A 23,860-nucleotide genomic window follows, 5' to 3' on the forward strand; every position below is an offset into this window, starting at 1 on the left:
TAGAAGGTTTTCAGTAGTTTCAAGAAAGAGATTTGGACATCCTTCTCCTAGGCCCTCCAACACCACAGTGTGTGAGAGTGAACATTGATGTTTTGCAGATACCAGCTCCATTCGAAGCTTACAGACAGGTGTGGGGGAGTTACATGGTGAAACCCGGTTCTGGCATGGAAAGGACTACTGCAATTTTGTCTTTAAGGACTGGGTTCAACTGGATAAACCATTTGCTGGTGAGTACCATGGTCGTGGGTAGTTGCTTATATTTTGTCTCAGGATCTTGACAACTGTATACATACTTGATATAATAGCTTTTGTTTTGATTTATTTAAATGAATTTAGTCCCATACCCAGACATTTTTGTAGTAAGAGAAGAACATGAACCAAAGCTTACTTTGTGAAATGTCCACTCTTGCCATAAGCATATTTTGAAGGTAATAACCCATAATTCTCTAAAGATGAGAACTTTTCTTTAGTCATCTCCTTTCCTGCTTTTCATTTGAGTCTCCTAACATTAGAAAAGCACATTTAAATTTTTTTAAATGTATTTTGAATCACTGCAAGATACAATTACAAAGCTGTTCATGATTGAGTTATACAATGTCAAACACTCATCATTTCACAAGTGCACATTTCTCACCAGGAAGGTCCTTGGTTTCCCTCCCTCCTCACATCTCCCCCTGCCTACCTCTATGGCAGACAATTTTTCCTCTCTTTCTCTCTCTTCCCTTTTAAACACTGGTTTGCGATGTGGAAGGGGTATTATACATATCACATTACTTCTTTCAGGATTCAATTCTTGTCTACAGTGATCATTCACAACTATTATTGCCATATTGTGGCAAGCTTTTTGTTTGTTTGTTTTTGTTTTTCGGGCCACACCCATTTGATGCTCAGGGGTTACTCCTGGCTAAGCGCTCAGAAATTGCCCCTGGCTTGGGGGGGACCATATGGGACGCGGGGGGACCGAACCGCTGTCGCGATCTTTCCTTGGCTAGCGCTTGCAAGACAGACACCTTACCTCTAGCACCACCTCGCCGGCCCCTGTGGCAAGCTTTTAACTATGGACCAGTCCTCTTGGTCCTCATCTCTATTGTCTTTAGATATTATAGTCATATGATACTTTATATCCCACAAATAAATGTGATCATTCTATGTCCTTCCCTTATTTCACTCTGACTCAGTTCACTCAATATAATACTTTCCAAATGCATCCATATATAAGTAAATTTCATGTTTTCATTTTTCCTAACAATTTCATAGTATTCCATTTTGTAGATGTACCATGATTTCTTCTATTTTTTCAAAAAAATTATTAGTTATATGATTCATACCAGTAATAATAAATGTTTTATTTTGAGATCTCTCCTGGTAGTGAATGCTTGAGAGACTGTATGTAGTACTGGGTATCAAATCCTGGTTGGTTGGTTTCATGCAAGGTAAAGCCTAAACCTCTGTACTATCTCTTCAGCTCCCTATTTTTTGATATAATTTTTATTTTGACCAAAGTGGCTTACATATCTTTCACAGTAATATTTTAGGTACATATTAACAATGTGTCAAGGGAATTCCCATCACCAAAGTTGTCCTCCCTCAACCCTCGTTCCCATTTGCATTTCGTATCTCCCACCCTCAAACCCTGGGCTGCTAGAATAGGTGGTCCCCTCTGTGTCTAGCTTACTACTTAGTGATCATACAACTGTTTAATTTCTTTATTCACTGTTATCATCAGCACTTGGGTTGTTTCCAAATTTTGTCTATTTTGAATAATGCTGCAAAGAACATAGAAGTGCAAATGCCTTTTATGCATGTATTTGTGGGTCCCTAGAGTATATTGCCAGAAGCATTATTACTGAGTCCTATGGGAATTCAATTTCTAGTTTTTTGATGAATGTCCATATTGTTTTCCAAAAAGGCCGGACCAACATTGGCTTTCCCACCAACATTGAATGAGAATCCCTTTCTCCCTGCATCCATGCCAGTATTGATTGTTCTTGTTCTTGATGTGTGTCAATGTTCGTGTTGTGAGGTGATATCTCATTATTGTTTTGATTTTCATGTCCCTGGTGATAAATGATTTGGAGCATTTTTATGTGCCTTTTGGCCATCTGTATCTTGTCTTTGAGAAAAATTCTGTTCATTTCTTCTTCCCACTTATTTTTTTGTTTTTTTTTTTGGGGGGGGGTCACACCCGGCAGCGCTCAGGGGTTACTCCTGGCTCTACGCTCAGAAATCACTCTTGGCAGGCTTGAGGGACCATATGGGACACTGGGATTTGAACCGCCGTCCTTCTGCATGCAAGGCAAACACCCCACCTCTATGTTATCTCTCTGGCCCCTTTTTCTTCCCACTTTTTGATGGAGTTAAGTTTTTTTCTTGTTAAGCTCTACTAGTACCTTATATGCCTTAGATATTAACCTCTTATCAAATTGGTATAGCTATTCCCATCCCAGAAAGACACATTTTAAGAGGGTCATTGTACTCATTTGCCTGAGAAAAGATTCAGATAACCTGTTGTTTTTCAACAAGATAAAAAAGAAAAATGGAATGTCAAGTAATTAACTTTGGATCATTTGTACCAAATCTTACCTTGTCTAATGATTACTAAGTGAATAGAAATAGATTGGAGTCATAGCATGGAAGATTATGTTTTCTCAGTCTGAGAAATAAGTTTCATTGGGTCATAACTTCCTGTTTTTGTTTTTGGGTCACAGCCAGCAGTGTGCAGGGGTTACTCCTGGCTTTGTGCTCAGAAATCACACCTGGCAGTCTCAGGGCACCATATGGGTTGCACTGAACCTGGGCCAGTCACATGCAAGGCAAGTGCCTACCCACTTGGCTATCTGGCCTTGAAATATTCTTTCTTAAAAAATTATTTTAGGGCCGGAGAGATAGCATGGAGGTAAAGCGCTTGCCTTTCATGCAAAAGGTCATCAGTTCGAATCCCGGAGTCCCATATGGTCCCCGGTGCCTGCCAGGAGCAATTTCTGAGCATGGAGCCAGGAATAACCCCTGAGCACTGCTGGGTGTGACCCAAAACCACAAAAAAAAAAAAATTATTTTAAATGTATCCTTCTTACCAAGATATATAGTTGGTGAACATTAATACAGTTCCTTTTATGTGTCAATATTTGAGTCATGGTTGGTGAATAGCTTCTGTTCCTGGTACATAGGTTTATGACTATTCTTACCTGGCATTCCTGGGCAGATTTCATTGACAGGCACTCCACCCCCCGAATGCCCTGGCATGATATTGGTTCTGCAGTGCATGGAAAGGCTGCTCGGGATGTGGCTCGACATTTTATACAGCGCTGGAACTTCACGAAGGTACCTGCATGATTTAACTAGGATTCATTCTAAGTGAAGAGAAATAGAATCTTCAGCTCTAGGGTCCACCTATCAGAGCTCCTGAACTGGACCTCAGGCAAAAAAAAAAAGAAAAGAAAGAAAAGAAAAGAAAAAGGAAGGAAGGAAGGAAGGAAGGAAGGAAGGAAGGAAGGAAGGAAGGAAGGAAGGAAGGAAGGAAGGAAGGAAGGAAGGAAGGAAGGAAGGAAGGAAGGAAGGAAGGAAGGAAGGAAGGAAGGAAGGAAGGAAGGAAGGAAGGAAGGAAGGAAGGAAGGAAGGAAGGAAGGAAGGTTGGTTCATATTATACCAGGGGTGGCGAACACGCGGCTCTCAAGCTGCATGGGCTCCCGGGCAAAATGAATGCGGCTCTTTGTCTCTTACCATTCTTTTGTATACTGTGGCTCTTTGCCAAGTTTGGATTTTGTTCTGCTGCTTCTGAGGAGGGACCTCTAAAGAGAGATTTCCGTAGTCCCACCCCCAGGCTGCGTCATCCTGTCTCCCATCCCTCGGAAACAACTGCACGGGCCCGAGAGAGGCTTGGGGGGGGGGCAAGGGGGGAGGGGGGAAACCCGGGTGTCACATGTTGGGTCACATCTTGCCTTTAGTTCTTAGCGTGGAGGATGCAGCACACCCTCACCATCACTGCAGGATTTTTACCCTCACTCAAAATGGCAAAATGCAAGATATGTTTAATATATTGTTAAAATTATACGCTTTTGTGTGTCTGTTTTGGCAGGTCACTGTGTGGTGTGGCTCTCTGACTCTCACAGTTTAAAATTTTGGCTCTTTGTGTCGAACTTGTTTGCCACCCCTGATATAAAACATTCAGAGCCTTGAAGGGGACATGCAGATGCCAAGCCCTAAGCTTTTAACCTTCTGGAACTGAAATGTTGGTTAAGCATCTGACTGGACAGCTGGTCACATGGAGTATTTTTCCTGAGTGGTGAAAACCTTGTTTAGAAGAGAGCATGGTAGATTCAGAGTATCTTCCAATACTGGCCATGCTCTGAATTATAATTGGTCCAGGCTTTAAAGAGGTGGTCTGAGTCACAGGAGAAAGAACTGTTTCTCTTAAGATTTTTTTCTTCTTTGTCTTCAGTACTCTAAGAAATTGAGTTTTTGAGAACTTATTAAATGTTAAGTACCTATTTCCAGGATTTACCAAGATTGTTCTATTTAAGCCCATGGTTTATGACTACAAATTCATTGATATGAAATGTTGAAAACTGCATTTTAAATGATAAGGAGATATTTGTCCCCTTATAATCTGGGAAAAAATTTTCATTTGCTCAAAGGTTTGACCTCATTTTTTATTTGCCTAATGTTATAAAAGTGCAGTGAGTATACATTATATTAACAGAAAAATTTAAACAAAAATTTTTGAATAAAAAGGGGTATAGTAAAATAAGTGAAAGAATTTTACTTTAAACTTGCTATCAAGTAAAGACATAGTTTATTACAGATATTAAAAATGCTGGTACTTGCTACTGGATTTGGGATTTTAGGTGATATGGTACCCAATTCCTGGAAAAATAAATTAATAAATCACCAAAAGTTTCTTAAAAATAGTATTAAACTTTTGACTTAGAAAGTCTTTGGAGCTGGATTGAATTGATTCTTCCATACATTTTGATAATTGATTCATTACAATATGATCTACCAAGTTGTATCGTTTTAATGAGATATCCACAGCAAATATAAAGGAATACTGTTTGCTACAAAAAGTAAAAGAAAATATGAGAAATAGAAAACTAATAAAAATGTCAACTCTTGTTTTATTTTTATAATCATAAAGTAGAAAATGAAATTGATTTCATTTAAATACCATCTCTTATTTTATTTTAGATTATGAAATCAAAGTATCGGTCCCTTTCATATCCTTTTCTACTTCCAAAATCTCAAACAACAGCTCACGAATTAAAATATCAAGTGCCTGGATCTGTTCATGCTAAAGTACAGGTAAGCTTGATTTTTATTTGTTTCAAAGTACTTATTAGGTAAACTAATTCTTTCTTTGGGGGGTTTGTTTTTTGGGTTACACCTGGTGGTGGCAGCGCTCAGAGGTTAACCCTGGCTCTGCACTCAGAAATCGCTCTTGACAGGCGCGGGGACCATATGGGATGCCGGGGAATTCAACCGGAGTCCATCCTGGGTTGGCCTAGTGCAGTGCTTCTCAATTATTTTCTGTCATGCCCCCCTAGGAAGAAGAAAACATTTTTTCGAACCCCCCCCCCGCGCAACTGTAAATAGTATCTTTATTAAAAAAAAACTTTAACCTGCAAAGCAAAAACATATAAAATAATTTGAGCTGATTTTTTTAATCAGAGGTGATGTCTGTATTAATGACTACAATGAGCACGTTTTACAATGTATAGCTTTTCGAAGCGGGGTTTGAAGCAAGACACAGCAACTCTCAGATCCAGAGACATACAGAGACAAACATGGGGCTTAGCTTGTTATGACAGTGTTTGCCGAGGCCAAACATGCCCCCCTTTACAGAGCCTTGCCCCCCACCCCGGAGTGGCACCCCACTATTTGAGAACCACTGGCCTAGTGCAAGGCAAATGTCCTACCACTAATTTGTATTGAACTAGCTACATACTACACTGGTTGCCTATTTTTCAATAAAGACAACTCCAAGACAAATTTGAGTAGACCCTTTCAAATGGAGAGTTGAAGGAGGCAGGGAAAGAAGTAAACTGTGAATATGGAGGCAGGGAATGTTCACTGGTGAAAGGATGGGTGTTGGAAAGTTGTATGAATGAAACTCAATCATTAACAACTTTCTAACATCCTATCTCATGGAGATTCAATTAAAAATTTATTAAACAAAAGATGTAGAGTAGAAATGTAACATCTCAGAAACTAGTTATAGTTTAATCTACTTTTAGTTAATTCATGATTAACCAATTGCCTTTTAGAGGCTCCTAAAGGAATTTGTTTAATAGAATCAGAGAATTTGACCACATTCAGTGTAGTGCTCTCAAATATAAAAAATTCAGACCCAGTGAAGCTGTACATCTTTTCCAAGGTTATCAATTGAAGTGGAGTTTGAAATCTTACCTAGTGTTAATGTAATGACAGTTGGACTTGGACACCCCTTGGGTAATCCCACTGTAATGACAGTTGGATCTGGACATGCCCCAGGCATGCCTTTTGGTCAAACTCCTGCCACACCGAGTATTAAAAAAAAAAAAAAAAAACTTGGGTCCCAGCGAGATAGCACAGCGGCGTTTGTCTTGCAAGCAGCCGATCCAGGACCAAAGGTGGTTGGTTCGAATCCCCGTGTCCCATATGGTCCCCCTGCCAGGAGCTATTTCTGAGCAGACAGCCAGGAGTAACCCCTGAGAACCGCCGGGTGTGACCCAAAAACAAACAAACAAACAAACAAAAAAACTTGGACATTTGGTGGACAGTTTGAGGAGGGGCCCAGGGTAGTAACCAGATCTGTGCCTGCTGGTCCACGGGGATGGAGTGGGGGTGGAAGGGTGAGGGAGGGGAGAGGCAGAGATTAAAGCATCAGTGAGATGCTGCCGGCTTTGTCTGTCTCTCTCTCTCTCTCCTCTCTCCTCTCTCTCCTTCTCTCTCTCCTCTCTCTCCTTCTCTCCCTCTTTCTCTCTCCTCTCTCCTTTTTCTCTCTCCTCTCTCCTCTTCACTCTCCTTCTCTCTCCTTCCTCTCTCTTCTCTCTCTCCTCTCTCCTTCTCTCTCCTCTCTCTCTCTCCTTCTCTCTCTCCTTCTCTCTCTCCTTCTCTCTCTCTCCCCCCTCCCCCCCCTCTCTCAACACTGGTCTACAGGCCTCCTCTGTCGTTCTGGTCAGTGAATTTCTATCTTTCTCTCTCTTCAAAACACCCAGGCAGCGGCAGACTTCAGACTCAGTATAGAAATAAAAAGGATACTTGGTCTCTACATCTCTCTCCTCTCCTTTAACTCAGTCCCAGATGGTCGCTACAACGAAGGATAGTCCAGGGTTGCCCATTGTGCTCCTTCTAATAATGCTAATTTAAGTAACTTATGCTCATATACGCACACAGAACTGAGAGGACTACCTGTGGCATTGCCTTTTGTTTAAAAATGATCACTATCATCATTTAAAGTTTTTTTAAGTAAATAACATCATCTGCTACCAATAATCACTAATTTGGATGTGCATAATTTGGATATGGAATATGTCCAATGACTGATTTTTAAAAGAGAAATGCCTAAATTAGTTATTCGTATTATGTGCATATAGAGGTATTCTCTAATAGAAAGACAATTTAGACCCTAGGTCAGATGATAATTACAAAGATATACCACTTGAGAGAAATGCCTGTAGCAAATACTCAGTCATCTTAGGCTGCCAAAGACAGCTAATTTAAATTTTGAGACACAGATAGGTATACATTTATATGTAAATTAATGAATATTTTATGAACCTGTTTAATTATAATCTACTTGGAGGGGAAATTGCTCATGCTGTCAGATAAAATAGAAGTCTTAAATTAAGAAAACAAGTGAATTTAATATTTGAGATGGCATGAAAATTGACTTTGTGATTAACATATCAAAGTTAGCATATGCTAATTAAGCATTTGTTGAAAACGTATTGTTGGCAGTAGTATATTTTTATCATCAGCAGAGGATAATTTATCCTGATGTTGCAGTTACTTCACCTTTTGATACCTGCCTCTAAAGCTGTTTTATGTTCTCATTCTACTAAAGAGACAGATTCTTTGCGTGTCCTCTCTAATGAGAGCTTCCCATTATTTACCTCTGCTTCTCAGTAGGTTGGGAAGGTTATTCGGGATGTTATTGGGGCCACACCAAATTACTTCTCATAGGCTTATACATTTACCCCTGATATGTGCAGTCAGTTTTGACTCAGGAACTGAGGAATTTCAAATCAGTTGATTTGAAATAGCTTTTACCAAAACTCACTCACTAATTTATTTATTTAGTCAACATATTTGTGAAGTGCTCTCTACACAGTGCATATCATTATACATTTGGATGCTAAATATGCAGCAAATGAGGGGTCTTCTGCCCTTGAAAACTTAATTGGGCAAGAGAAAACCATAATGTTAAATAAATCAGTTCACAATGCAAAGAACTAGGACTAAAGGTTTGTCTGAAAATGGAGACAAACATACAGTGAAAGTAACCAACAAGAGGGATGAGGTTGGGTGTGTTCTTGAAGGAGTAGCATGCCTACTTTGAAAGTTTTGGAGTCAATTGTTCAACAAGTCAAGTGCTTAGAAGTGTTCAATGAAGACAAATTGACAGGAGGATAGAGGGGTTGGCCCAGAATACTGGCCTGCTTAGTTTTGTTTGGCCACACCTGACAGTCTTCAGGACTTAGTCCTAACTCCCTTTAGAGATTGTTCATGCAGAACTCAGAGGATCTGGTGTGATGCTGGGTATTACCTTGTTCAACTATTTCACAATACTATCTCTCTGGTCCTTGCATGGTTAGTTTTATTTTTATGCTGGAGACAATGGTGGGCTTTGGAATTTAGCTTTATATTTGAGATGATACATTAATGTCTTATGAAGATTAATCTAGATTATACTTTCCAAAACTGGGTTTTGCCTGTCAACTGATATAACTATTTTATCAAAAAGATTTCTGTGGACAAGTAAATGTTTACAGAGATCCTATAATTTTGTGGGATTTTTTTTCTTCCCTCACAGAAAAGAATTTCAGAAAAAAAATAGTGAACTAATTATATTTAGATAAATATAAATGAGAGAAAGGGATAAAGAGAAATTGAGAAAAATCTTATAATTTTAAATAATTTTGCCAGTATAAATATGAACTGTCTCATAGTAAATATGCAATGAACATTTCCCAAACTTCACTAAAGATTTATGTTGTAGCACAACAGTTTTCATTTCTGTGAACCAGTACATTTTGAGACTGACATTTTATAGATAGGAAGTGTTGAATAAGACTAAAAAGATGATGAAAGAAAAGAGATAGGAGACTGATTTTACTAATTCTAACATATACCAATTTTATATCTTCTTTTTAAAGAGGACCTTTATTTTTTTAAGTTAGAGTTCACAAAACCTGGAAACCTACTAATTGTCAATAGATATTTTTCAAAATGTCTAAACTCCAGTATGAATACAGTAATTACAACTCAATCCTATGTTCTGAAGACAGAAAAGTCTGAAATGACTAGAAACTGATACAAAGAAAGTAAATTATGCATCTTCATTTCTCCTTTTTGGTACAGTTCTGACCACTGCATGTTACTTACTGAGTCTAAGAATTATCTTGTCCCAGACATTGGTATTTTTAAGAAATAAAGTTCTTAGAGAATGAAAGCAATAATCTAGTCCAATTCCTAGTTTTTCAGAAATAGAACTCAATTCTACAGTAGTCTACTTAATTTTTAACAATTTATTATCCTCTTATTTTCACACCTTTTACATTTCATAGTCACATAGATAGTCAAATGACTGTTACATACTTTTGGTTAAAAATCTTAATAACTTTTCTTTGGGTATATTTTTTTAAACAAAATTATTGCTCATTCCATAATTTAGGGTCCACAAGCTTAATGATTTGTAAAACAGTATAATGTAATCGGAAGAGATAAATTCTAGAACCAAACTGTTCAATTCCTAGCTTTGCCACTTACTAGTTATATAGGGAAATTACTTTACCCCTTTTTATGTATTTTCTTCATTTATAAAACAAATCATGATATATGTCTCATAAATTTGTAGTGATAGTTCAGTAAGCTAATATATGCAGGGTAGTTACAGAAGTGCTTTAGTTTGGTTTCAAATTAGCTACAACCTTCAAACTTTTAGTCTTCTCTCTGAATAGATCCTAGGCCAGTTCTTTAAACCGTATAATTAAAATGATGATAAAGAGCATTTGGCATAATAAAAGCAAATAATAGCTAAAATACATGCTCTTTCATGTGGATGAGAGAACCCTGCTATTAATTTTTTAATGCAAAATCTTTGGGTCTAGTCGTCCCTGGGTGCATACTGCTGGTAATTGTACACCAGTGATGATGTTCAGCTGTTGAGAAGGGACACAGCTCCCCTAAGAGACAGGAAGTATGACTGGCAAACCAGTGCCTGTCCCTAACGCCAGCTCTGTTTCTAAAATAGTTATCCAGATTTAAAAGCCAACTTCAGCAGCTTCCAGAAACCATTTTTAAAATAGTCTAGTCTAGGGTGTTTTCCTTCATTGCTGAGAATTCTCGGAAGTCTGCCAGGAGGACTCAGAGAAAACCTAGCAGGAGGAAGGCATGGAGACAGAGATTGTAATAGAGGGAGTTCTAGAACTGCTTTATGCAGAGTGTATGAAAGGACTTGATTTTTCCCTCAAAGGAACTAAGTAGATCTTTAATGCTATTATTACCACTTAAAATATATGATCAAGATGGAAAATATTTAACATGTCTCTTAAGGTAAAAGAAAATGTTAGATTCCAAATTAGCATCCATATCATATAAATACATGAAACAATCATTTTCATTTGTGTAACTCTTAAGGGAAAACCATTCCTTACATGAACATTGCTGAGAGGTCATACATTACTAAGGGAAATAATTCTTCTAGAATAGTTATCTTATTGTGTATGTCTAGTTAAAACAAAAAGGAAGAAGATGATGAAGAAAAAATAAACAAGAAAATTATGGGGCTGGAAATATAGGTCCTTATGACACTTGCTTTGTTCAAACAATTTGATCCTGGTTGATTCCCTAGATCAGCACAGCTCAAGGAAGTACTGAGCAGAGCCGGGTATGAACCAACACAGAGGAAGGAAGGAAGGAAGGAAGGAAGGAAGGAAGGAAGGAAGGAAGGAAGGAAGGAAGGAAGGAAGGAAGGAAGGAAGGAAGGAAGGAAGGAAGGAAGGAAGGAAGGAAGGAGGGAAGGAGGGAGGGAGGGAGGGAGGGAGGGAGGAAGGAGGGAGGGAGGGAGGGAGGGAGGGAGGAGGGAGGGAGGGAGGGAGAAAGGAAGGAAGGAGGGAGGGAGGGAGGGAGGGAGGGAGGGAGGAGGGAGGGAGGGAGGGAGGGAGGGAGGAAGGAGGGAGGGAGGAGGGAGGAAGGGAGGAAGGAAGGGAGGAAGGAAAGAAGGAAGGGAGGAAGGAAGGAAGGAAGGAAAGAAGGAAGGAAGGAAGGAAGGAAGGAAGGAAGGAAGGAAAGAAGGAAGGAAGGAAGGAAGGAAGGAAGGAAGGAAGGAAGGAAGGAAGGAAGGAAGGAAGGAAGGAAGGAAGGAAGGAAAAGAAATAAGGAAAAACATATAAACATGTTATAGTCTACATCAGGGGTCTCAAACTCAATTTACCTGGGGGCAGCAGGAGGCAAAGTCGGGGTGAGGCAGGGCTGCATAAGGGATTTCACACAAAAAAGTCCTCAAATGTCATTATTAACAGTTTTAATTATTTCTTCTGAACATGAATAGAACATTGAGTGAAAATCATGAACAGTTCTTCTGAACATGGCATGTTTAGCTTATGCCTTGCTGCCAGAGACTTGATAGCACTTCTCACAAATCTGAACCACATTTAACTTTAGAGAGGAAGCAGTTGAGACCTTCAGTATGGCTTGAAGATGATCATCATTAAGTCTAGGCCTGTACTTTGACTTATTGAAGTTCAATGTGGAGAATAATTTTCACACAAATATGTGCTCCCAAAAAGGCATATGATGAGCTTGAAAATTCGGGAAAGCTCAGGGAAGCTGGGGGGCAATTCTCTCAAAAATTGTCCATGCATGTCTGCTTTTCCACTAATCTCCCTGAACTTGGCTTTGAGATCAGAGTTGTATTGCAGGTCAATGAGCTCCATTTGAAGCACAGGAGGGGCATCTTGCACATCAAAGGAAAAGGGTCCACAAAAATTTGGAAAGTGGTTCTGTGCTTTTTGAAGTCTGCAAATCTGTGATCAAATTCCTTCTCTAGCTTAAAAATAGCATCAACATATTTCTCACCACCGAATGGTATGTCTGCATCCACCAGTTCCTTGCATGCTGGGAAATGGCAAAGGTTTGTCTGAGAGAGCTGGAATTTCCATAGCACAAGTTTTGTGGAGAATGCTCTCACGTTGTCATAGGCAGCACTGATAAGCTGCCTTGGGGCCTTGTAACATCTTGTTTAGTACATTCAGCTTATGTGTGATGTCAACAAGAAAAGCTAAGTCCATGAGCCATTTGTGATCACTCAACTCAGAAACAGCATTCCCATCCTTCTCCATGAAGGCTTTCACTTCTCTCAACTCAAAAAATCTTTTCAGGACATTTCCCTCTGAGCCAATGTACCTCGGTGAAATAGAGCACATCTCCATATTCAGACTCCATTTCCTCGAAAAAAGCACAGAACCTTCTGTGCTTTAAGCCTCTGGATCTGATTTGGTTGATGCATTTCACAACAACAGACATCACATTGTCACACGACAGGCATTTACTGCAAAGGGCCTGCTGATGGATAATACAGTGAAGAGCAATGGCCTTCTCTACATCCTCCTCTTCAAGTTTTTTTTTTAAACAAGTGCCACCAGTCCATTTTCGTCCCTGTCATCAATGGTGCTCCATTGGTTATTCCAACAAACCTCTTCCATGGCAAACCTGCATACTCAATGGCATCACACAGATGCTGAAATATCTCATTAGCGGTGGTCTGGCCATGCATTGGAATTATTATTGTGAGCAGCTCCTCTGTCAATTCAAAATTGCAATCAACACCACGGACATAAATTGTGAGCTGCGCAGTGTCTGTTATATCTGTGCCCTCGTCAAGAGCAACTGAGTATGCATCAAAACATTTGGCTTTCTCACATAGTTGATGATAAATGTCACTTGACATGTCAGAAATGCACTCTGCCACAGTGTTGGCAGAAAGGCTGATTTTGCTAAACTGACCTTTCTTTTCCAGACAGATAATACTTGCAGCCTGTAACATGCATTTTTTAACAAACTCTCCTTCTGTGAATGGTTTCCCTGCCTTAGCCATCATCTCAATAACCATGTAACTAGCTTTGACTGATGCAACATTCTCTTTGGTTGCTTTCTTGAAGAAATCTTGTTGCCTCATTAGACATGCTTTAAGAATGGCAACCCTCTTGGCTTTCTCATTTCCTTGATATTTTGCACATTCCTCAGCATGTTTAGTTGAATATTGGCATTTCAAGTTGTATTCCTTGTGCACGGCAACTTTCTCTGAGCAAATAAGACATTTGGGGATGCCCCTGTGCTCAACAAAGAAATACTGCATCTCCCACTTTTCCTGAAATTGTCTGTGCTCGGCATCAATCTTTCTCTTCACTGCAGGCTTTGATGAAGTCATGATGAAGGTATGACAAAATCTAATTCTGTAATAAACTTCTCTCCATTCTCTCCCTTAGGCCTCTGATAATGCAAGGGACAGCGAGCAGGAGCAGCGGAAATGATGTCTGCCCTAGGCGCAAAGTATTCGCGATTATTCGCTTATTGAATATTCACAATAAAAAATCGCATTAGTAAAAAAAAGAATCGCAAAAATCACATTAAACATTTGCATAGCCTGAACGGAACTGCTCGGGGTATGAGAATGTTTAATGGGATTTTTTTCTTACTAATGCAATTTTTATTGCAATTATTTGGTAAGCAAATAGTCGCAAATACTGTGATATTTGAATGCCGGCCACGGGCCACAAAATGTTGTATGGAGGGCTGCAAACGGCCTGTGGGCCATGAGTTTTAGACCCCTGGTCTACATTTTACCAAAAATTATGAATTAGTACTAAAAAATAACGACGTTCTTACACTTGAGTAAACTGTCCAAATGACACCTAAATGTTTTAAATGTAGAAATTAATTTAGATATCTATTAGCCCATCCCCTGTTCTTCCTGTAACCTTACCTGCTAATAAGACCTTCCCATTTCTGGGAGGGGTCTTCTGTAGTTAACAAAAGGTTTGGCATGAAGGTCAGGAGGATTGATGAGAAGTTTTTGGAGGATGGAAGGAGCAAGAGGAGAGATGGCCGAGAGACAAGGTACAACGCAGGACTGAATAAGGATCCAGTGTAAAAGGTTATGATAGGCTACACACATGTGGTGGCCAGGGCCTGAATAAAGCTGATATTTCCTGAACCCTGACTGCCTGTGAGTTTTCTCCCTGCCGCTACCCTGAAACCTCAGACTCAACAGCTAGAGGGGGATGGAGACACTTGGCCTGGGCTGGAGGAGAAAGACCTCTCATCCCTCCATCTCACCATCCACCACCATCCAGCCCATCCAGAGGGCTTTTATTCTACAGATGTCAATGGACAATTAATTTTTTCTGTAGTAGAATAATGAGCATAGGTGAGAAAAACATAACTTTTTCCTAAGAATACTTCTTATCAGAAAGTGTTTTCCATTAGCAGCCCAGGTCTTTATGCAGTAACTCTTTTGTGTGTGCCACTGTGGTTATTGGCTGATTAAAGAGACAGAGCTGCTCTTTACCAAAACTTAACTAAACTGCTTGTGGATTCTCATTTAACATGCAACATAGATGAAGAAACCAAAGCTTGAAAGACCAAAACAAATAAAACATACATACGGAGTAAGTGGTGGAGATGAGGATGAATCTAAGCTGTCTGTCTCCAGCAATTGAGGTTATGACTATTAGATTGTTTCCAGTAAGACTGAGTATGATCTCACAAAAGGGAATTGTTACACTAGCAGTCCAGGGGGCTAAGGGTAGAGACAGGGGAAGCATGCTGGGAAAAGGGGCAGAGGGTGGTCAATACTGGTGGTGAGAATTGACCTAGTTCACTGTCACTATGTACCTTAAGTATAAATTTGAAAGACTTGTAATTCACATTGGACTCAATAAAAATTATATAAAAAAAGTTTGAGTATCTAATCCCAGAGAGCAGTACTTCATGATTGCTTCAATAGCCACAGTCTCAATTTATTCTTGACCTTCTCATTGTTTTCTTTTTTAGTTCCCTAGAATCCCCAACTATACTTTTGTCTCTAAGACCTTTCTCTTGTCCCTCCTAAAGTCATATTGTTCAAAAAAAAAGTCATATTGTCCACCACTATTTTTTTTTATCTCTTTGAACCTTAAGTTTCTTTTTCCTATCATTCAGGCAAATGGACTGTCATATTGGAATAATCGCACATTACAAAATGAAAGAATGACACTCAACTAAACTATAAAAAATGCTCTTAAAAGAACTTAATGTTACAAGAAGATGAAAGGAAAAAACTGAATAATTTCTAAGAATACAAAAGATATTCTTTAGGAAGACATTTCTGTATTTCAATTCATATATTTAACTTGGCTACTCTATTAAGAGGATTAGGAGTTAAGGATAAAATACTAGGTCATAGTGCTATGAGAAATATGCTAGTTATTAAAATGAATGGATCCCATTAAAATCTTAAGGCTAACACATAAAATCAGAAATATGCCATTTTATGTGTTCTATAATTGTCCTTTCAAACTTGAGGTTTCAAAGTCTAGGATTATTAGTATCTTTTCAAGGTAGCCTGCATTTAAGAGCTATGAACTTAAACAACACAACTCAGCATGAATTTTATTGGAACAGAAATATCACTTGTTCAGTCTTTGCTATGTGATTCAGCTACCTGAAATCAGTATGTTTCAATGGGAATCCTATTTCAATTTTTTCGTATCACTTGTTCAGTCTTTGCTATGTGATTCAGCTACCTGAAATAAGTATGTTTCAATGGGAATCCTATTTCAATTTTTTCATATAAGATTTCTTTTTTTTTTTTTTTTTTTTGGTTTTTGGGCCACACCCAGTAACGCTCAGGGGTTACTCCTGGCTATGTGCTCAGAAGTTGCTCCTGGCTTGGGGGACCATATGGGACACCGGGGGATCGAACCGCGGTCCGTCCAAGGCTAGCGCAGGCAAGGCAGGCACCTTACCTTTAGCGCCACCGCCCGGCCCTCATATAAGATTTCTTAGGAGACATTTTAATACTAATTTTCAAAGTTTTATCATTTTATTTCACATAGTGCTCTGATAAAGTTTAATAAATAAGGAAGTCTGTTTTGTCATATATATCTTATGCCAAAAATGAAATAACATTTGGAGATGTTACAGTTAACGATTTTGATAAGGATTTGATTTGAATTCCACCAGTTGGATGGATACAGTTATTGAAGTTATTGATTAGGGTTAGACATTTTTCTAATGTATTAGATCACTTTAGTCTTAATGAGCATGGTAGTTCTTTCCTTTTTAATTTCAATTGACCTCATGAGGAATCATTTCAATATTTATTTCAAATCAGGAATAACTAAACTGTTTTTATGGTGTTTTTTCTGTTTCCTTTTTTCTTTTACTTTTTTTACTATTGCATAGAAAAGGCAACCACTATGCTACTGAGTACGTACTAAATACCCAACATTGTGCTGCACTCACATTTCTCAAAAAGTTACACAGTGATTTCTTTTGTGATGAAAAGTCATTCCATGTTACTTTTTACCCATGCACAGCTACTCTGAATTGCCTCTGACATGATCCATCAATTGTATCCTCTCAGGCATTCATGAATAAAAGAAAATACTTATATACATTTATATTTCAGAACAAAGTCTCCTGTACATTTCATAGTAATTCATATAATCCTCTTCACAGCTCTAGAAAGTTGATATTCAGTTTCATAGGACAGATATCTGGGATACAGAAAAGACATTAAGAAAGGTGACTTAGCTCTAAGTTTTTTTTTTGTTTTTTGTTTTTTGGGCCATATCTGTTTGATGATCTGGGGTTACTCCTGGCTATGCGCTCAGAAATCGCCCCTGGCTTGGGGGGACCATATGGGACGTGGGGGAATCGAATCGTGGTCCATTCCTTGGCTAACGCTTGCAAGGCAGACACCTTACCTCTAGCGCCACCTCACTGGCCCCAGCTCTAAGTTTCTAAGCAAGTGGATAAGCTCAGCTTCGAATCTAGGTGGTTCTCTTCTACATCAGTATAATTTACATATACTTAGGGGTTGGAGCTAGAAGCTCATATTGTGATCCAAGCAGGTGAATGCCTGAATTAGAGCTAGTTTGAATGACTTAGAATGCTGAGAATTGAAGTAACATCCTAGGATTAATAATGAAAGGTGGAGTCAAGATGAGTTAGATATGTAAATGATTCTCTGAGAATTTATCAATTGGAACAATCTCTAATTTGGTCTAAAGGAACAGTTTCCTGATTAGATTGGAGCTAGGTGACCATAGTATCCGGTTCAAGTCAAATTTAAATTTCAATTTCTCATCATGGGGAAAAATGAATGCAAATGCTTACTCTACTTTTGCTCATCCAAAATACATCCGGAATACTTGTAGATCTCATACCTTGTGGTGCCTAAACTTGATAATAATATTGGGAAAATGATTTAAGATTCATTATATTTTAGACTAACTTGTCAGCTTGGTTCTTCTGTAACAGATTATGTCCAAAGAGCAGTTGCCTGCCCACCTACACTCCTGTTGCTCACACAGGACACTGAAGGCCACTCTAATGCTAAGATGTTTATAAGAAAAAGGACTGACTCCTTTCTCCCAGGTGTTGTCTCCATCATTTTCTCTTTGATCATTTCTGATCACTGTCTTGTAGTTGCTCCGCTCTGCTGCTGATTGGTCTGCTGGCATAAAGTATCATGAAGAATCCATCCATGCTGCTTACGTCAATGTGATAGAGAATAGCAACTACTACATCTATATAGAAGTGAGTACCAGTCATGTTAAATGAACGTCACATTGTGCCTTTCCTTAAGTATTATACAGCAACTGCAGAGTCCTTCAACTTAGCATCGGCTTTATCAGTATTTTGTGACATGATGTAAGGTCCTAGATTTCCTGAAATTTGACCTCTCAAGCTATGCCTGACAATCACTTTGCATTTTTATCAGCCCATAACTCTTAACAGAACCTCCAAATCCTTGTTAAAATGCACTAAGCAACAGGGTTTTTATTAGCCAGAAACAGCCCCCGTGGATGTATTTTTATTTGGCTTGATTGCAATGTCTAAGTGTGAGACAGTTGCTGCCTTGGGACAACAGATCCAAAAACAAGTTGCTAAAATTGTCACTTCTGGGTGCTGCTGCTGGCTGGGAGTAGTTGGGAGATGCGGTAGAGTTTAGATAGAGGGAGGGGAACATGGAACATTGCATGAGCAATATTGGGAGTCCAGGGACTGAGCAGATACCACCTTCTTTGGTCCTGTGAGAACCACCATTACACAGCTTTTTTCCAATCCCAGCATTTATGTTCAGAGAAGGAAAGAAAATCTGAAGAGGCTGGATTTAGTTTGGGAACCTTAACTGCACTTGAAAGTAGAACTATTACAGCCTGCATACAGTAAGAAACACGCCTTTCTCCTATGGCTGCTCTGGAGAGACTCCAGCCAAACAGGGATTTTTCTGTAAAGGGTAAGAGGACAAAACAGTTAGGAAGTGGGGCCAGGGTCTTACAGCAAAACCATTCAGAAAATCCACCCAGCCCTCAATACAACTGCCAATATTACTCCAACCAAGAACTTTCCATCAGTAACTCTCCACCCCCATAGTATTCCAGCAAAGGATCTTGAGGCTCAGGGTATATGCTTCTCAATTCTACACAGGAGTTACTAATTGCGAAGACCCTATGCTCTTATAGTGATAGACCACCCTTTTTGGGATTGATCTCCAAGAGCATACAGTCCCCTGAGTACCACCAGGAATGACCATGAGCACCAATGGGTGCAGCCCAAATTACCTTAAGCCCAATAAAAAAAAAAACTATAAAAATCCAGCTGAGTACATTTATAAAACCATGGGTATAGTCATAATAAAACGTAAATCAGAAAGTGTCCCCCATTCTTGTGGGGACACTTTTTTTCTTTCCGGTTGAATTTTCTATAATATTTGGGAGGAGTGCTGATATTACTGGGCCAGATAGATTTATGGTAGCTAGGGAATTTGTCCTGATCCACTGAGCAAAGAGCCTGGAGTAATCCCTGTACATCACTGGGTTGGCACTAAAGCGTATTTTTATTAGTATATTTCAAAACTTATACCATAATATTATAGTATGTTAACAACTGGCTCATCCATTGTCCATAATACTTTGCTTCACACCCTTTGGTAGAATTGACTAAGTCGTGATTTTTTTTTTTTTTTTTTGATATTTACCAAGCACTATGCTAAGGTCATTACTGCCATGTAGATTTCACATGGTTATGATTCAGGCCTGTCTGTCTGGCACTCCTCTACTTAAGCCAAGCAGTCGGGCTTTATTCTGCTTTCACCCACAGAGCATGTGGCCAAAGTGTGTTTATAACTGCTGAGGAATGTTAAGCTTCTCTATAATATGAATTCAGGGAAATAATCATGTTTGGTTACCATTAAGACTTTAATTGTTCTATGTCTTAAGAGAGAACAGATGCTCAAATGAGCTTCTACATAATGTCTTCCTGTCTCTTCTGGATTTAGTATACAAATAAATGCAGTGAACTTGAAATTGTTTAATAAAGGTAACTGTGGTTAGTATTATAAATTACAGGTATATTATAAGAATAATTTGTGAAAATACAACATGTTAAGTTCAGAATTTTCTAGATGATTTTAACATTCAATACAACAAAGCATTTATATAACAACTAAAGATATATTATAATAAAATATTCATAGTCACACTTTAAAATACTTTTTTGTAACATACTAATATTGGAAGTATGCAAATAGAACCAAAAATATTTTCTTATAGGTAAAATAAAGTTTTATGTGTAATACACTTACAAAAGAGATTTTAACACACTTTAAGTAGAATTTAAGGAATTTAAGAATTTAAGGGGGGAACGTATGGGGAGGAGGGCGGGCCGATGCAGCACTGGTGTATGTCGGGACATTCACTGGTAATTTTTTTCTCATTGGTCTCCATTTTAAAAACTGCGCAGGTACCAATATATATTGAAAATAAAAATGAGAGGCTGGGAAGAGACCAGTACTGTTTTCCTACTTGTTTACTCTCAGTGGCCTCTTGGCCTCTTCCTGCCTGCATTGTGTAATTGTGGTTGCTAACATACTAGGTTTCAGATTAGTTCCCACTCAAATGCATTTCTCGATATGGAACTGCGGGGAGTCATTTTGCAGACTCCAGAGGCTAAATCACAGACCAAAGTGGCGTCCAGAATTCAGCACCCTCCTCCCGACTATTTCTAATGACATTAAAGGGACAGGTTTATCTTCTTTCAATATTATAGTTACATTCCCACAACCGCTATAACTATTATTAAACGGTAATAATTGTGTCCACTGTCTTATGTTAAATTGTTTATTTTCCCCACTTTTTTATCTTTTCTTCTCTTTGTGAACTGTTCAATAAGAAATTTTGGTGAAAGAGTCCCTGAGTTTAATGCTTATGTTTGAACCAAGTCACAGGGATTGTTGGACTTGTTCTTGCGGCCCCATATGCGCTGATAACGCTACGTGGCATTATTCCTTGTTTGCATAGGCACATTAAAATGGAAAATACTGTACATACAAATAAGTTCTTATCTAATAGAGATAGAAAAACACAAATTTTGTAGTGCAATGGGACCTTACACCCTAAACATTGACATAATGACCTGGTACAGGCCTCAGAAGAATGGGCATTCTCCATTCACCCCTCAACCAGGGAAGCCATCTATGAAACATCCCAAGTTGTCTATAACATCACCTGGTAGCAATCCTCTACCGGAGAAGACCCTACTGCTGCTCTAACATCGATCTACTCAAAAGAGCCTTCCCTTAACACTGAGAAGACTTAACAACAACGACCTGCTTACTGGACAGGGCTTTCTGCATTGCCCTTTAATTGTGAGTTGAAATTAGAGGACGCTCCTGCACTATCCTGACTTCAGTGTAGTATATACAGATTCCAGGATCTTCAATCCAGAAACATGATACCAACAACAGAGTCTGTGTGAAAAATAAAACTGTATTGGCACTACAGACAATGACCTGGATTGGACAAACTAGTTTGCCTGGAGTCTAGAGTTGGTCTTATGCCAGGAAACTTCAGGGGTAGGGTCTCCTTGTATTTAGGCCAAGGCTTTTCCTTTCCATGTCCCCCATATTTTGGTGGGCCTATGCAAACAGTAATTGCAACGCTAACACCGTTTTTACTGTGCTCCTTTGACTTTAAACCTTAAAAAAAAAAAAGCCCAATTAAACTTTTGAGGTTAACTTAAACTAATTTGCATATGCATAGAAATGTAAAAAACTACTATGCCTTCAAGTTTAAGGAGTTACATAAATTTTATGGCTTTAGATTGCTTGGTGTACCGCTAAGAAATGTTATAATGTACTACAATCTGGGGACTTGAAGGACAAACTAATTGTACATGGTTTCTGTTTTATTTTTTTCCCCTTTTTTATTTAACCAACTTTATTACATACATGCTTGTGTTTGGGTTTTAATCAAGTAAAGAACCACCCATCACTAGTGCAACATTCCCATCACCAATGTCCCAATGTCCTGTACTCTCGACAGGCTTTTTATTTCCCTCGTATATTCTCATTATTAGGATAGTACAAAACGTAGTTATTTCTCTAACTAAAGTCATCCGTGTTTGCGGTGAGCTTCATGAGGTGAGCTGTAACTTCCAGCTCTCTTCTCTTTTGTATCTGAAAATTATTATTGCAAGAATATCTTTCATTTTTCTTAAAACCCATAAATGAGTGAGACCATTCTGCATCTTTCTCTCTCTCTCTGGCTTATTTCATTCAGCATAATAGATTCATGTACATCCATGTACAGGAAAATTTTATGACTTCATCTCTCCTGATGGCTGCATAATATTCCATTGTGTATATGTACCACAGTTTTTTTAGACATTCATCTATTGAAGGGTATTTTGGCTGTTTCCGAGTCTTGCTATGGTAAAGAGTGCTGCAATGAATATAGGTGTAAGGAAGGGATTTTTGTATTGTATTTTTGTGTACCAAAGGTATATTCCTAGGAGTGGTATAGCTGAGTCATATGGGAGCACGATTTCCAGTTTATGGAGGAATCTCCATATTGCTTTCCATAAAGGTTGAACTAGAAGGCATTCCCACCAGCAGTGGATAAGAGTTCCTTTCTCTCCATATCACCACCAACGCTGCTTGTTCTCATTCTTTATAATGTGTGCCAATCTTGGGGTGTGAGGTGGTACCTCATAGTTGTTTTGATTTGCATCTCCTTGATGATTAGTGATGTGGAGCATTTTTTCTTTTGGCCATATGTATTTCTTTTTTGTTAAAGTGTTTGTCCGTTTCTTCTCCTCATTTCTTGATGGGATTAGATCATTTTTCTTGTAAAGTTCTGTCAGTGCCTTGTATATTTTGAAGATTAGCCTCTTATCTGATGGGTATTGGGTGAATAGTTTCTCCCACTCAGTGGGGGGGCTCTTGTATCCTGGGCGCTATTTCCTTTGAGGTGCAGAAGCTTCTCAGTTTAATATATTCCCATCTGTTAATCTCTGCTTTCACTTGCTTGGAGAGTGCAGTTTCCTCCTTGAAGATGCCTTTAGTCTCAATGTCCTGGAGTGTTTTACCTAAGTGTTATTCTGTATATCTTATGGTTTCGAGTCTGATATCGAGGTCATTCATCCAGTTGGATTTACCCTTCATACATGATGTTAGCTGGGGGTCTAAGTTAAATTTTTTGCAAGTGGCTAGCCAGTTGTGCCAACACCACTTGTTGAAGAGGATTTCTTTGCTCCATTTAGGATTTCTTGCTCCTTTATCAAAAATTAGGTGATTGTATGTCTAGGAAACATTCTCTGAGTATTCAAGCCTATTCCACTGATCTGAGGGCCTGTCCTTATTCCAATACCATGCTGTTTTGATAACTATTGCTTTGTAGTACAGTTTAAAGTTGGGAAAATAATTCCTCCCATATTCTTTTTCCCAATGTTTGCTTTAGCTATTCTAGGGTGTTTATTGTTCCAAATAAATTTCAAAAGTACTTGATCCACTTCTTTGAAGAATGTCCTGGGTATCTTTAGAGGGATCACATTAAATCTGTACAATGCTTTGGGGAGTATTGCCATTTTAATTATGTTAATCCTGCCAATCCATGAGCAGGGTATGTGCTTCCATTTCTGTGTGTCCTCTCTTATTTCTTGTAGCAGAGTTTTATAGTTTTCTTTGTATAGGTCCTTCACATTTTTAGTCAAGTTGATTCCAAGATATTTGAGTTTGTGTGGCACTATTGTGAATGGGGTTGCTTTTTTAATGTCCATTTCTTCCTTATTACTATTGGTGTATAGAAAGGACATTGAGGGGCCGGGTGGTGGCACTAGAGGTAAGGTGCCTGCCTTGCCTGTGCTAGCCTTGGACGGACCGTGGTTCAATCCCCCGGCGTCCCATATGGTCCCCCAAGCCAGGAGCGACTTCTGAGGGCATAGCCAGGAGTAACCCCTGAACGTCACTGGGTGTGGCCCAAAAACAAAACAAAAAAAGCAAAAAAAAAACAAACAAACAAAAAAGAAAGGACATTGATTTTTGTGTGTTAATTTTGTAACCTGCCACCTTGCAGGTTATATGAGTCTATTGTTTCTAGAAGCTTTTTCGTAG

At 38.8% G+C, this 23,860-nt stretch overlaps 1 protein-coding gene across 1 annotated transcript in view; it reads left to right on the top strand.

The window, feature by feature from the left end:
- PLD1 (phospholipase D1) overlaps positions 1-23,860 on the top strand; it is a 212,008-nt gene that overhangs the window by 129,485 nt on the left and 58,663 nt on the right. Inside the window, exons 16-19 of the mRNA XM_049775678.1 lie at positions 99-227; positions 3,203-3,321; positions 5,185-5,298; positions 17,893-18,003. Of these exons, the coding sequence (XP_049631635.1) occupies positions 99-227; positions 3,203-3,321; positions 5,185-5,298; positions 17,893-18,003 (473 nt within the window). The remainder of the gene's footprint in view (positions 1-98; positions 228-3,202; positions 3,322-5,184; positions 5,299-17,892; positions 18,004-23,860) is intronic.

Source organism: Suncus etruscus, chromosome 6 (assembly GCF_024139225.1).
Source record: "Suncus etruscus isolate mSunEtr1 chromosome 6, mSunEtr1.pri.cur, whole genome shotgun sequence".
NCBI lineage: Eukaryota > Metazoa > Chordata > Mammalia > Eulipotyphla > Soricidae > Suncus > Suncus etruscus.